This window comes from Parasteatoda tepidariorum, chromosome 6 (genome assembly GCF_982258835.1).
Source record: "Parasteatoda tepidariorum strain Cologne lab strain chromosome 6, Ptep-v5.0, whole genome shotgun sequence".
Taxonomy (NCBI): domain Eukaryota; kingdom Metazoa; phylum Arthropoda; class Arachnida; order Araneae; family Theridiidae; genus Parasteatoda; species Parasteatoda tepidariorum.
In genome coordinates, this window is record NC_141760.1 from 18,352,635 (window position 1) to 18,368,260 (window position 15,626).

General features: G+C 31.4%; 1 protein-coding gene across 1 annotated transcript; it reads right to left on the bottom strand.

Moving 5' to 3' along the window:
• On the bottom strand, window positions 1-12,658 carry LOC122271528 (astacin-like metalloprotease toxin 5). Its single transcript, XM_043053142.3, has 6 exons — window positions 12,625-12,658; window positions 11,771-11,847; window positions 10,741-10,816; window positions 7,165-7,279; window positions 1,359-1,534; window positions 1-159 (listed from the first exon to the last, which is right to left on the bottom strand). Exons 1-6 carry the CDS (start codon window positions 12,656-12,658, stop codon window positions 146-148), a joined length of 492 nt encoding a protein of 163 aa, XP_042909076.1. The 3' UTR covers window positions 1-145.
• Window positions 12,659-15,626: the final 2,968 nt, after the last annotated feature.

Consider the following 15,626-nt stretch of genomic DNA (forward strand, 5'->3'; position numbering starts at 1 on the left):
GATCAGTGAGGCGAACTCCTTTTTTCTTGGCTACCATTGTTTTTTGGATATCGTCGTATGAAAATGCCTCCTCTCCATAAATCATAATGGAATTGTAATCAAATCCATTGATTTTTCTTTCACGATGCGGCATCAGCTTTCGAAATTAATCTTCCGCTCCTTTAAAATAAACAAAAAATAAAATTAATGGAAGTATCATTATCGTCTTTACAACTTGAGGAGTGCAAATATAGCAATTAGAAGCAAATAAAGTTTTCATAGAAATCTTTTCACACATCACAGGTGTTCAAATACTTACAGGTGATTATGAACTTATAATTCGTAGAAGGGTAGCCGTAATCAAAATTCTTCATTTTCCTAAATATTTTTTCATTTACTTTCAAATTTTTCTTTTTTCTTATTAAGCTTCATTAAACCTTCTGGCAAGTTTAACTCAATGTTTCTTCCCTCACGCTTCGTTTATTTAATAATATGATTTAATATGCAATGCAAGTCGAAGTGTCTTAAATCATGATGATCATTAGCAAGGATAAGAATTTGCCCTGATGAGGGACTTTTTGATGGAACCGACCCGCATTTGCGTTAAATGGAGAGGAAAATCATTAAACCTCCCGTGGCTAGTCAGGTAGCAGGGATTTATTAAACCATGAATGATCCGTTTACCACTGTGGATATTTTAATGTCGACATTGTGGTCGGTGGCAGCCAGGTGCGGAATTCATTTCGACCACTCATCGCTGGGATTCCATCCCTTACACAACAACTTTTATTTATTTTTTTAGTTTGAAACCATTGTTGAACAGACAACCGTTTTGTTTCAGTTTACGACGACCAATGTTCAACTCCGTATTTTTGTAATTTTGATCCCAGGTTAACTCTTGGGTCAAGTATTGGGAGAAATTGCCATCGTGGAGGACTTTTAGATGGAACTAACCAGCATTTGCGTTACATGGAGAAAAGAACCACGAAAACGTCCCACAGTTAGTTCGATGGCAAGGGGACTTTAACCCATGATCGATCCCTCTACCACTGAGGATATTTTACGTCAGCACTGAGGTCGGTGCTAGCCGGATGCAGAATTCGTATCGATCTGATACCTCTGAGATTCGAATCCGAATCACCTCATTGGAAGACGAACGACTATTCTCTGAGTCATCTCGTCAAAATGTTTTATATATTTTATTATTTTATTTTATAGCCGTCGTTGAACAGCCAACCCAATTTAGACATTACGACTACTAAAGCTCAACTCCGTAGCCTTGTAATTTTGAACTCAATCCAGAAGACAAGGGCACTCTTGTATCATGTATGAGGATAGGCCCAGTAACATCTGATTAGTTAACATTGAAAAATATTCACCTTTCATTATATTTTCCCAGTAAATGATTAAATAGTCATCCCTATCAGATCTAGATTGTTCATGAGCGAACCCTATGGCGTGGCATAGCTCGTGAATAATAGTTCCAAATGGTTCACAACCTGCTTCCAAGGATAAGGGTTGCACTCCACCAAATCGACCCCAATAAGAATAACACCTGATGACATATAAACAAAAATGTATTAATTATTAATTTTTCTCTGAAAAAATATGTGTACTTAAATAAAATTCCTAGGTATGCTATCATCAGAAATAACAACAGAGTCATTACACTGCATTATTGAAAAATGAAAATTTGAAGCAGTAAATGTTAACAATTTTATATTTTAACATAATTTTTCTATATATAGATATAATCCAGTTAATGATAGAGTGTAAAAACATACTGTTGGGCCTCATACAGAAATTAATACATACATTGCAATAATAATAATAATGATAACATTTATACTAATGTTGTTGTAGTTCATTTACGTCGCAATAGAGCAGCACAATGGGCTATTGGCGACGGTCTGGGAAACATCCCTGAGGATGATCCGAAGATATGCCATCACAATTTTGATCCTCTGCAGAGGGGATGGCACCCTCGCTTCAGTAGTCAGACGACCTGCACACGAAGTCGATCACTTTACGGTAGAACAGTTTAACGAGGACCCATACCGCACACCCTCAGTCCCTACGCAGATTGATCCAGTGGTCCGCACGCTGATCGCAGATAGTGATGCTTGACTTCCGTGATGTGCTGGGAACCGCGTCTAATAGTGTTCAGTCCACTGCGGAACACATTTATACTAATAATAATAATCATAATATTTATAATAATAATAGTAAATTAAGTATATGTTTAATAATTCTCAGGCATAGTTTAAATTTTCCGGAAATTATACATTATAATTAAGCCCCAGCATTAAATGTCTTTCAAAATAATTAAAATAATTGATTGAAATTTGTATTTTTAAGGAGTTTTATGGTTTTTATTAAATTATTTCTTATGCTTTATTTAAAATTAAATCTGCATACATTTGTTAAGTACATAATTATTCCGTCACATTTGGAGAAATTGAAAAAATTTAATACATTTTGAGAAAATTAGAATAGTTGGAAGCAAGGGCATATAGTGATAAGAAAGCGTTATCAGTTGAAGACAGCCTTATTTAACTCTCAAAATCAACTTTGATCTATGAAGTTTAACCTTAAAAAATAAAAATAAACTATTTTTTTGCGGAAAACTTACTTCTATTTTTACCGTTTTTATAATATACTAGGAGAATTCGCCCCCTGCTCGCTAACGCTCGCCAACCCCCAAGAATTGCTACGCAATCCTATGCTGTTCACGCCGTGAACCATGGTTCGCTGCGCTCGCTCGCCAATGAACACAATGTTCTAGCACAAACACATAGTACATTATCATCAAAGACATAGTATTTTATCATCAAAGACATAGTATTGTACTTATGTAGAAGAATTCTATCAATGTTCTTATTGGCTATTATAAAAGTATATTAGCTATTTAGATTGTACATGGTGCAAAAATCAAAACATTAGCTAAATAAGAAACATATTAGCAAAATAAATTATCAAATATTGCAGTTACTCACCTAAATTCAACTAAATGTGTATAATAAATTCATTCATAAATCAAAAAATTCAATGCATTCAATACAAACACATAGACGTTTTTTAGACGTTAAGGTAGCTCCCAGTAGAAAAATATCAATCCAACAGCGGCCTTTTAAAGCATTCTCACTTCAATTAATTAATTAATTCCTAATTGAGTTCAAATTAAATATTATCATGTTTTTAGGGCATGAATCTGAATTGAACAACCTGATAATGCTCACTCTGGTTATTGTTTCCGTTTTTAAAAGCGCTATATGCTGAGCCACCTCATATAGATTTACCATGTGACATTTTTAGCAGCAATCATTGGTCGATTGTCTAACGTTGCCATTCGGGGAGTTGTAATGAGGCTTTTTTTTGGTGCCGTGTAAGAGAAATATATATATAGATATCATAAAACTACTAATAATTTGGAGTTTTTGTCTCTAAACATACTTTTATACTTTTTGCATTATTTCTTTCAATAGGTATATTTTATAATATTTTTTTATGAATTAATATTAGTTTTATATTTTTGTACCTGAAACCGGGGCGATTCTACCCATCCAGGGGCGAGTCTACCCATTTTAGTTTTATCTAATTTTCACTATTTTAAATTGCAAATAAAAAAAATTTTACCGACAGAGGACTTAGTTCAGACTCTAAGGAAGATGGCGCTGTAGTAGTTTGATCCGTTTTTATTTATTTGGTATCTTTTTAACCGACCTGTTCAAACGTCTTTTGAGAGATTTGTATTGAAAATCAGCAAACGTTTAGTTGGTGCTCCGTAAGCATATTATTATTATTACTATTTTCACTTTGGTTAAGTGATAAACTTATCTAAGACTAAGATTACATTAATTTTATATGAAAAAAAAAAGAATGTAAGTTTTGCTGTTGTGAACAAAAAGCCAGAATTCGCGGGGTGAGTCTACCCATTCGTATTTAGTTTTAATAAAGCATAATAATATAATTTAGAACTTTGTTTATATTAAAATTAAGTCATTTTAAATGAATTTGAGTATATTATTGTAATTCTGCATTGATAAATTTATCATTAATAAGAAAATTTATAGGTTAAATATAAATGTAAATATAAAATATGCTTATTTTAACTATTTTTTCAATTTTTATATTACAAAATTGACTTTTTTTATTTAATGCAAGTTAAATAAATTATTATTTATTATTACAGATGGTTCGAAATTATATTCGCAAAACAAATGGATTTAAATGTTACAAAAAATGTCACCTGAGATGGAAAAAGCTATCCAAAGGATAAAAGCCAAACAAATAACAATTCAAGAAGTAAATTTATATTAATTTTAATTCATTTTTATCAACAATAATCAGAAAAAAATGTTATTTTATAATGTTAATGATTATAAAAACAAAACTGTGATCAAAATGTGATAATCGATCAAATACTCAATTTGTGTTATTTCATGAATAAAAAAATGGAATATATAATAAAGTTACGAATTTTACTTCATAAATATCCTATATAGTAACTAAAATAACAATTTAATAGTAAAATTTGATTATTTACAATGTTAGCATTCATTTTAGTAGAATGGGTAGACTCGCCCCATACGAGAGATTTGTCAGCAGTTCTATAAAAATATACAGTAACAGCGCAACTGTTAATATTTTTTAAAATCGATTTCACAGCTTTAAAGAGGGATAAATAGCGATTCCGAAACACCTATTAAAAGCCTCTTTTCTTTAATATTTACAAAAGTTTGACCACTTGAAAGTTGACAAACTGAAAAAATGGGTAGACTCGCCCCGGTTTACGGTATATAATATTAATTTTATGTTTTTTATATATATCATTTTTTACTTAATTTAGGTTAAATTAAATTAAAAAAATATTATACTTAGCATTTTAATAATTTATGCTTGTGGAATACAGCTTGAAACACCGGCTACCAATTTATGAACGGATATTTTGTCACATGAATCATATGCATAGCGTCGTAAAATGTAATTACGTGGAACTGTTTTATGTAGAAATTAATATATACCATCCATTTTTCATTAAGGATGTGATATTGCAGATAATAAATATTACTAGTGGGCTGCGCCCCCTGCTCGCTAACGCTCGCCAACCCCCGAAAATTGCTACGCAATGTTATATGGTTTGCTCCGCAAACCAAGCTCGCTTCGCTCGCTACTAACTTAGGTACTTGAAGTCAAAAGGAACTCTACTTGAAGTCAAAAGGAAAAGCTTGGATCGTTTTATTTACGTGCGCCGTTTACCGAGCGGTCCATTTTGAACTGGTACAATCACTCACCACAGATGCTTATATCCAAGCCCTCAGACGATTCATTGCCAGACGAGGCAGGATTTCAATCCTTTATTCCGACAACGGCACAAATTTTGTGGGAGCCAACAGAGCATTGAAAGCATTAGATTGGGACAAAATAGCCGCATACTCAACCGCTCAGAGAATCAATTGGAAATTTATTCCACCTACCGCAGCATGGTGGGGTGGGTGGTGGGAGCGAATGGTCAGAATGCTCAAAGAACTGCTACGTCCAGTTCTAGGGAAATATACCATCGATTACGAAGAACTCTACACGATATTGTGTGACTGTGAGTCAGTAATAAATTCAAGGCCACTCACTTACATACAAGATAATCCAAATGAATTAGTACCGTTGACACCCGAAATGTTTATTCACGGTGGCGGTAACAGCGAAACACCAGATCTAGATAATGTAGACCGATCTTGCCTCATAAAACGAATAAAGTATTTACAGAAGCTACGTGAAAATCTCAGACAAAGATTCAGAAATGAATACCTTGCTCTTTTAGTCCACAAAGGGGTAAGAAGAAATAACGTTTTAGACGTTGGTGATGTTGTGTTAATAGGACATGACAATGTCCGTCGCATCGATTGGCCACTTGGAGTTATTTTAGAAATTTTTCCTGGTAAAGATGGTATTCCTAGAGTTGCAAAACTGAGGACCAGTAAGGGGGAAAGGATCCGTCCATTTCAAAGGCTTTACCCATTAGAAGTGTCTACCAAAACTGATATTGAGGTCTTAAAAGCTGCTAGAAGGACTGACGATTTTGTAGAAAACAATGAAGCTTTAGAGGTGAATTATTTTCCTAAAACTAAGTCGGGAAGAATCATCAAAGTTCCTGTTCGGTTGGACTTATGAGCATTCTTTTTATTTTTAGCTCTAGTAGTTTAAAGTTCCAACTTTCGTAAAATTTTGGTTGCAAAGTTCAATAAGCCTAACTTTGCAAGGTGGGAGTATGTTAGAGATTGTAATATGTTTTTATAGTTGGTGTCACGTGACTCTGACTGCTGCTGCTTTCATTTAATTTTTATTCTTTAACTTTGGTTTTTATGTTGGCAACCTTCTTAAAATGTTTTGTGTTGATTATTTAGTGTTCGAATTAGTTAGGTTTTGAAAATATCACTAAATTGAGATTGCTTTAGAATTAATAAATGTTTATTAAGTTTTAATTTGTATCTGTTTATTCATCTGTAGAACTAGTAGTTCATTTGAATAACATTAAAAAGGCGTCCGTGAAATTTATTTGTTTGCTGCAATTTACATAGTCTATTAAAAATTTAAATAAGTGAATTGCAATGGAAAAACCTGCATAAACGAATAAATTCTAGTAAAACAAATAAATTCGTGATATAAATCAAAAATTGTCAAATAAATTCTTAATACATAAATTCGTGAAAAAAAACGCTTTCGACAAAAAACCAAAATCGAGATCTATCGACAAAGACTTCTGCCTAGCTTATGCTCTCCCTGGTTATTTCAGTTTCCGTTTTTAAGAGCGCTATATGTTGAGCCATCTTAGCTAGATTTGGCATGTGACATTTTTAGCTGTAATCATTGGTCTATTTTCTAGCGTTGCCATTCGGGGAGTTGTAATGAGGCTTTTTTTTATCGCCGTGTAAGAGAAATATATATATAGATATCTGTGTGTTGAATTTTGACTTAGAGAGAGTAATTGTGGGAAAAAGAAAGAGAGAGAGAGAGAGCTCATTAAAAATTACTTGAAAAAGTGATGAAAATATGTCATTTAAAACTCTCTTGATTACAATAATTTAAGGAACTGATGGAAATTTGAATGTATACATTTAAATTTGAATGTATACAAATTATTTATAAAAACGATTTTCAACAAAACTTTGCAATTACATTTTCACTTACCCTTCTCCCGAAAATATCCGAATATAATCCTTTTCAAAGCTCCTTTCCCTGAAGGTAAGACATGTTTGATCAGAAATGTGCCTCATGGCTCTTAAAATTTCACCTTTGATTTTATCTGCAATAAATTAAATTACAGGCACAATTCTTATTCTATGTCCAAAAAAGTCCGACTATTTGAAAAACAAATTAAAGAAAAATAGAAAAACATGGAGGAATGTTTCTCAGTTAGAATAGCCTATTGACGAACTTTGCAACTAGCTTTGAAACCCAAAGAGAAATTTTTTTTCTCCATTTTCTTTAAGTAGAACGCAGCAAAGATTACATATTTTTCATCTCTTTCCATTTTTCTTCAAATCGTTGGTCAATTTAGAGCACCCGGCATTAATTTGGAGTGATAAAGTTATAGATACAGACTGCAAAAAGCTTTATAATGATAAATAAGCATAGTTTTAGTGGAAATCATAGATAAAAGCATCAGATATCTATCTGGTACTTAATTACTAGTTACAACTGTAGGAGTATTTGATGTTATGTTATGTACAGTAAACTAAGAAAATAAAAATATATCACTCTGAATAACTTTTCTATAATGATCGGATTTTCATAAACTAAGAACCAATCTTAATGGTTCCAAAAGGGTAGACAACAATATGCTAATTAATTGATGCAGTTAAGAAAACCAGCATGCCCAAGCATGAAAAAGCAAATAAAAAAAGCTCTATAAAAAATAAAAGCTGTTGTTGTTGTTCATTTACGTCGCACTACAGCTGCACAATGGGCTATTGGCGACGGTCTGGGAAACATCCCTGAGGATGATCCGAAGACATGTCATCGCAATTTTGATCCTCTGCAGGGGGGATGGCACCCCCGCTTCGGTAGCCCGACGACCTGCACACGAAGTCGAGCACTTTACGGTAGAACAGTTTAACGAGGACCCATACCGCACACCCTCGGTCCCTACTCAGACTGATCCAAGTGGTCACCCACATAAAATAAAAGCAAGATTATATATCACATCCATATAAAAGTTCTCTATAAAAATAAAAGCAAAAAACTGTATGGGAGCATCAAAAAGCTCGGTAATTTTTACAGCATCACTTTAGTAATTTTGGTAAAATTAACAATAAAACACTGTATTAGAATATGTTCACTGTTTTAAAAACGTCAGATTTACAAGGTGTCGTATGAATGCTGCGACAAACTTCTAGGAGGGTACATCCTCAGGATTAAAATTGCTCAAAAGTGCTCTTTAAAATGGTCGAAAATGTCTAGGGATACGTGACTAGGGATGCATCGCTATGAAGAATTGTTCAGAAGCACACGAAGGAAAGCTCATAACAGAGGACTGCTCCTAGCGGCATATCATAATGTTTCCAGGCATGGGTTCCGGTATTTTTAATCCTGATGTGGTGTCCTACACTAAAAGTTTGTCGAATCAATTATAAGACCTTTGTTACATCTAACGTTTTCAACCTTGTACATTTCAATACAAAATAGACTAAAAATGCTATTTAAAAAAAAATTGCAGCTTAGATAGAGAAACTGATTGCAGATATGGAATCCACGATACAAGAGTATCAATACAACAGAAAACAAAACAAAAAAATCGTTTCCCAGTGTATTATTGTTAAAAACAAGCTTCACATTATCTTTCAATAAAATGTTTTATAATTATGGATAAAATGTTTTAGATTTGCTTAAAATGTTACAGAGATAAAGCAAATTATGTAAAAGTCCAACACTCTGTCAATTTTCCAACAAAATTGAGATAGTTCTAGATTAAAGCCCATGAGTTCTCTATAATTTGATAGTAAACAATCCAAAGCCGTAGAGAATGCGTATGTTTGTAACGAGTAAGTAGGTTCACGCGCTTGATTAATTCGAATTAATTAGTAGTTAGTTGGAATATTTGAGATCAGTCCTTTGACCATTAAGATTGGCACTTAGTTTCGTGAAAATACGATCATTAGAAAAAAAGTTACTTAGGGTGATATCTTTACTCCCGCAACATTTATTTTTATACTGGCATGTGAGGTCGGGAAGAAATTTATTCTTCTATTAAAAAGAGAAATTTCGAAATAGCGTCAATTTTTGTAAACTTATAAGGGGTGTCAGAATGGCATATATTAATATGGTTGAAACTGACTTTTTTCAATGCATTTTTACCACGTTTATATAAACTTGCCTTCGTGTATGTCTGTCCGGGTGGAATTTTGTAATCGATTTTAAACTAACTTCCCGACTAGCTGCAAATTTCAAATTTAGCACACAGTTCAGAATTGGATGACAATGCATGAAAATGAAGAGAAAAAAGACATACAAAGTAAAATAAAATTAAAATTTTAAAAAAAAATTATTTTCGAGATTGTCTTTTGTTGTCGATTCCATTATTTCAAATTATTACGTGTCAGGTGAAAAGATTTTTGTTGTCGGAGTATTTTTATTGGGTGAAAAATCACGTGGTAGGATCCAGTTTTTCCTCATTCATTTCCAGATTGTTTTGGTTGTCATCAGCATAAAACTATTGAAAGTCGTAAAGGTATTGTTTTTCTATAAATATTTTTGTATCCCTAATTTAAAATAAAAGTTCTATTACTTTAGTAGTGGTCTTGTAGTAGTCTTGACTATTCTTGACTAAGAAAAATAATCTATATAAAAATATATATTTTTAAAAACCACGTTTTTTGTAGTGAAGAATAATAATTAAAAAGTAATAATTTTTTAAAAATATAAAATAAAAATTAAAAATTTAAAAAATCATAGTTTAAAATAAAAAAATTCAGAATAAAAAGTAATATTTTTAAAAACCACGTTTTAGTAGTGGAGAATAATAATTAAGAAAAAAATTGAAAAACGAAAAACGTGGGGCGCATAAAATACATAACAGTACATATACACATACATATACACATTTTCTTACTCATACACATGCACAGTCACGTATACATCCACATACATATGCATATACACAAACATATTCCACATCCACATTCAGATACAATTACAATTATAGATATACATACACATATTCTCAAGAGCACACATACACACACTAATATAACAATACTGTTATGTATTTCATGCGCCCCACGTTTTTCGTTTTTCAATTTTTTTCTTAATTATTATTCTCCACTACTAAAACGTGGTTTTTTAAAATATTACTTTTTATTCTGAATTTTTTTCTAAGAAACTACCAATGATATCGCTTTGAAATTTTTTTGGGGATATTTCAGATTATATCAGTTGCATACTGTAACAATGTTTTAGCTTTAGCGGGAATACTTTTTGATTTATAAAAGATATTTGATCAAAAATAATAAAACTTTTTAAGAAATTAAAGGTTTTCAGTTCATAATTTTTTTTAAAAAAATACTGCCAAAGATACGCATTAACAGTTATAACAGTATAAACATGTATATATAAATATACTGTGAACAAAAAAACTAAAGCAATATCTTATTTAGATTATAAGAAAAGAGTACATCGGAAAAGATTAGTTTTGGCATATTATTAGTATATGCTCTACGGACTCCCCGTAGTTGTGCTGAAAATGGGAAATTCGTCCGTTTTACATACCAAGGCTTGGATCAATTTTGTACGTAACAACACCATCTCTCCACAACCTAGATTTCAGAATAACAGCATTTCTATCCTATAAAGAAAAAAAAAGACTGTTAATGTCATGATAATTGTAATCAGTGTTATAATTAGAATTAGACTACAAAGTAGATAATAGGAATAATATCTAACTAATTTATACGTTAAGTATCATTCAGTTAGTAATAGTTTCAATCAGATCCCTCTACATAGTTTCACAATACAATAAAATTTTTTAGAATTATAGTTTCAATCGACTAATTAACAAAAATCAATTTACAGTTTAATTGTTTCAATCTGCTAATTACCTACTGGGCGCACCTCAAAATTAATTCAGTTCATTTGTTCCTTAAAAACTCGCAAACACTTGTAAATTAATGCGTTAATTATTTTGACAATTTATAAATTCCGCAAGCAATTATTTTCTAAAAAATAAAATTCTCCTATTATGAAAAAGTTGATTTTTTGTAATATATTGCTGCTTAACGAGGTTTACCAATAAACATACTATAATATGGTTCTTATTATTTAAAATTTGTTATTATTTTCAGATATTATAAGAACCATATTATAATATGGTTCTTATTATGTAATATGAGTTATTATACATGAAATATTACAAGATATATATTATAAAATGGCTCTCATTGTATAGTATGTGTAATTATATATCAGATATTATAAATGTCGTATATTTCAATTTATAAATTGTTCATTTTTAAGTTAGGATATAATTTATTTTTACAAAGAAGTATAATTTATTTTAATGCAGACAATATTTCTATTATAATATTACAAAATTGATCCATTATGTATATTACTTAATTACATAATTATGACAGTAAATTAAGACATGTGTACGATTTATTATAATTATATTGTGCATTATTAATTTTATAATATAAGATTATGGGATAAATTAAATGATAAAAGTCTTATTTTGTATTCATAGCAGATCCTATAGAGCAAAAAAATGTTTTTCAAATATTTAAAATAGAAAGTTTCTTACATTTATGTCTTCAATACCTGCAATGTCTCCTTGGAACAAATCTGGATTTTGCAGTAAGTTTCGTCGGCGTCCTCCCCCTGAAATGTAACGAAAGTTACTGCTAAACAATAAAAGTACCAAATATAATTCTTTAGTTTTTGTTAAAAATTGCATTAAGTAATACAAAATACAACATTGTATCAATTAATTTTTTCGAAACAATTTACTATGGCTAAAGCAAGTAAAAAACGTAAAAGAAGCACAAGGGAAATTACCGAAATGGACATACTGTAGTTTCGGTTCCTTAAACAGGAACATTCCTATGTGTCTAAACACTAGCAATGAAGTAAAGAGATAAACACGTGCAAAGTAGTTCAGCCCATAGAGACATGGGTGCAAGTTTGAACAAAATAATAAAAGAAGGGCCATAATAAACAGATATGAGATGGTTTGACGGAAATCTCCAGGGGCAAAGGATTAGATCAGAATTGATCTCCAAACATTTGGAAACTGTGGAATACTAAAATGATCACCAACTAAATTATTAGAATTTTCAGAATATGGAATGATTCCCAGAAATTAAATTCGATAGATAAAGAGCAGTTTTGAATGATTTAAGTTGAAGAAAACTCAAACCGGTAACGTGAATTCAAGCTATGGAGAGCGATAGAAAATAGGTTAATGTCCCGATTTTGGACATATCTTTAGGTAGACGCTTGAGAATAAGTTTAGTTTGTCCAATATACGGAAGACCCCATAGACAAGAAATTTAATAAATATTCCAGCTATTAATATCACAGTAGGGTAGTAGGGTCAACTGTTTACTTCTACTATCAATTCGTGTTAAGACACGGAGGATGGTTTTTGTTTATTACCCATTGTCCATATACCCATTGCCCATATACCCATTGTCCGTTTCTGTATTTTCATTTCTGTCACATTCACATTTTTTTTAAGTCTACATAACACAAAGTGTACGCAATCATTTTTGAAATTCACAAATTCACACTGGGTTATTTGTTTTCTAGAAAATGTCATTCACCAGATTTATCTAATTGTTTTTCATGTCAATTTCAAGGAATTAAATTAGAAATATATGAGAAAATTTTCAGTTAAGCCATAATTAATTGGTGAACTCATAATTTTTTGAAAATTTCCCGAACATCATTTGATTTTATAGTTTTTATTTTTATAGCATTTATTAAATAAAAATGAATGTTGTTGTTTCAATTGCTACTTGTCAATGCTAGCAAGATTACTTGGGAAACCAAGGAAATTTTATGGCAGAAAGTGCATTTGGTGTTTTTCAGTGGCGTCATCTATTGCCAAAAATACGATTTCAGACACCCATACGCACGTCGTGGCCCGTTTCACAGGGCAGACCCACTTGTACATACATTCATTCATCCACAGATCGTAATTTTGACTTGATTTAGGGAATGATCAATCTCCAATTCAGTACCCCCAAAGGTGTTGATTTGTTATGCTTACTTAGAGGACTTTGTGACCCTGACAGATTTAACGTGCACCAAGCATCATTTAGCATACAAGATTTATTCGGCCAATGGGATTCTAACTCCCTTTCTCACGAACAAGATTCCAATTTCCTATAAACCAGGCTTTCCCGGTCTAAGAAAATGAATAATTATGTTTAAAGGACGTCTATAATGAAGAACGAACGAGCATTTTGTGCTCTTTAAAATTTAGATAATGAGTCTTAAAAACTGATAAAATTATCTTCATTAATCACTTTTTAAATAGATTTTCGGTACAAAAAAATGTGCACAATAATGGAAGTAACTCTTAAAAGAATAATAATTTACAATATTCTTTTCCTCAATTTGTTTTATTTTTCGTCCGCTCTTCTTTTAAAAAATAAATAGTATTTGAAAATAACTTTATGAGTGTAATAGTATTCAAAATATTTTTTTTATATAAAATTTTTTCCACTGTGTAATAGACTTTGATAAATAAAATGGAACTGTTTAAAAAAATGATAATGACACTTCAAAGTGCAATAATTATTTCTGTAATAACCATTGAATAATGATCATCGAAATATAATAATCATTTCAATGCTTTCAATTTTCCACTCTTATTATGGTCAATTATTATTCGATAAAATACCAAAGTGAAATAATTTTCAGTTTTTTTTAACAATTTTGCGCTGTGTTATTTCTTTGAATACGTATCATAGATCTGATTTAAATAAAAAATAAATTTGAAGGTAATTATCATAGAGGATAATTATAGTGTAATTCTGTACATTGCCTCTAATCTAAAATAGAGAAATTGTTGAGAACAACAACAATTGTTGAGATCAAAGAAATAAAGTCGTCTTTCTTTATTAGGCATAAGTTTTAAACTAAACAAACACGGCCACGTTTATAACTTCAAACAAATTGTGTTAGTAGATTATCAGACAGTTTTTTCAAGCACCCATTTGTTCAACACTTTTAATGGTCGGACTGAGGATAGGGGTCCTAGACTTCCAAAACCTCTCAGTCCCAAGTAACACCCAACAATTTCAAATTAACAGTGAATGCGTTCTTGCTAACCAACGCTTAGGAGCATGGGAAGAGATCCAAAATTTGGCGAATTAGCGAAAAATAATACAGCCAAAAATAAAGCCAACCTCTCGATATTAAATTCTTCCCCTTATACCCACTCATATTGACATTCATCAATCGGTTATCAGAAGGGCAGATTTAGTGACCACTTTTTCAGGGACACCCTATTAGGTGGACTGCAGTAAGAAGGACAGGTAGCACAAAGAAGAGAAGGAAGGAAACATCCATGCCTTGTCAGGGACTCGTACCCAGGACGTTTCTGAGATGAGGTCAGCTCTTTGACCATCATACTTCTGGTCCGCTCGCTCTTAAATATTAAGTTTTAAGTCATCTTGGCTGAAGATTCAAGGCCAAAAAAGTTCAGTGGAAATTAAAGTAAACTTAATGACGTATATGCTAATGTTCGTATACGTCTGTAATAATGTTATGCGTATATCTAATGAGTTTGAAGAAAGAAAGGTTAAAAATCGATTTTGATGCTCTGTTGTGACATTGAATAATGATTAGTTATATTTGTATTGAAAATAAAAGTTATACGTTACCTTTATTGAGAATAGTAATATTTGCGTTCGCTCTTTATAAAACTAAATAAAAATAAATTAACTGATTTATTTATTTATAGAAAGTTTTGAAGGATTGAAAACGATTACATTTATGAAATAAAGAAAATTGAAAATCTAGGAAATATGTAATGACTAAGTATGCATGGTTAACTGTATACCGGGCAAATGTATACCGGGCAGTGGCACTGAACTTTAAAAAAACATCAGTGTAGGGTATACCGGGCAATGACACCTAACCAGACCTAGTATGACTAGACCTTTGGTAAATGTCCGAAATATATACTAGGTCTAGTGCCACTTTTGCTATAGCTTAAATATTTAAATAAAAGTAAACAAAGCGTTTGAATCAATTTTAAACTGATAACGAAATTATTGCTTTAAAAATAAAAAAATAATAATAAAAACTGCGCCAGATAAGAGTAATTGAGTAGTTGCTTTATACAGTGCATGTGCGGAAAAAAGTTTTTAAAAAAAATTATCCTGGTGCATCTAACAGTGGATGAATATCCCAAGACACTGTTTAAATGAAATCTTCATTATTGAACATTTTAATGTAACAATTATAACAAACCATAGTTTGTTATCAGCCAAATTATTTTCTCCTTTAATTTTTTCATTTCCTTGCAAAAATCGAAAAAGGAAACATAGTTTTCACCATGTTTGATTTGTCCACAAAGAACAGGTAGGCCCATTTCCTCTTACTATACTTCAGAAGTATGCATTTTTATAAATTTATAAATAATC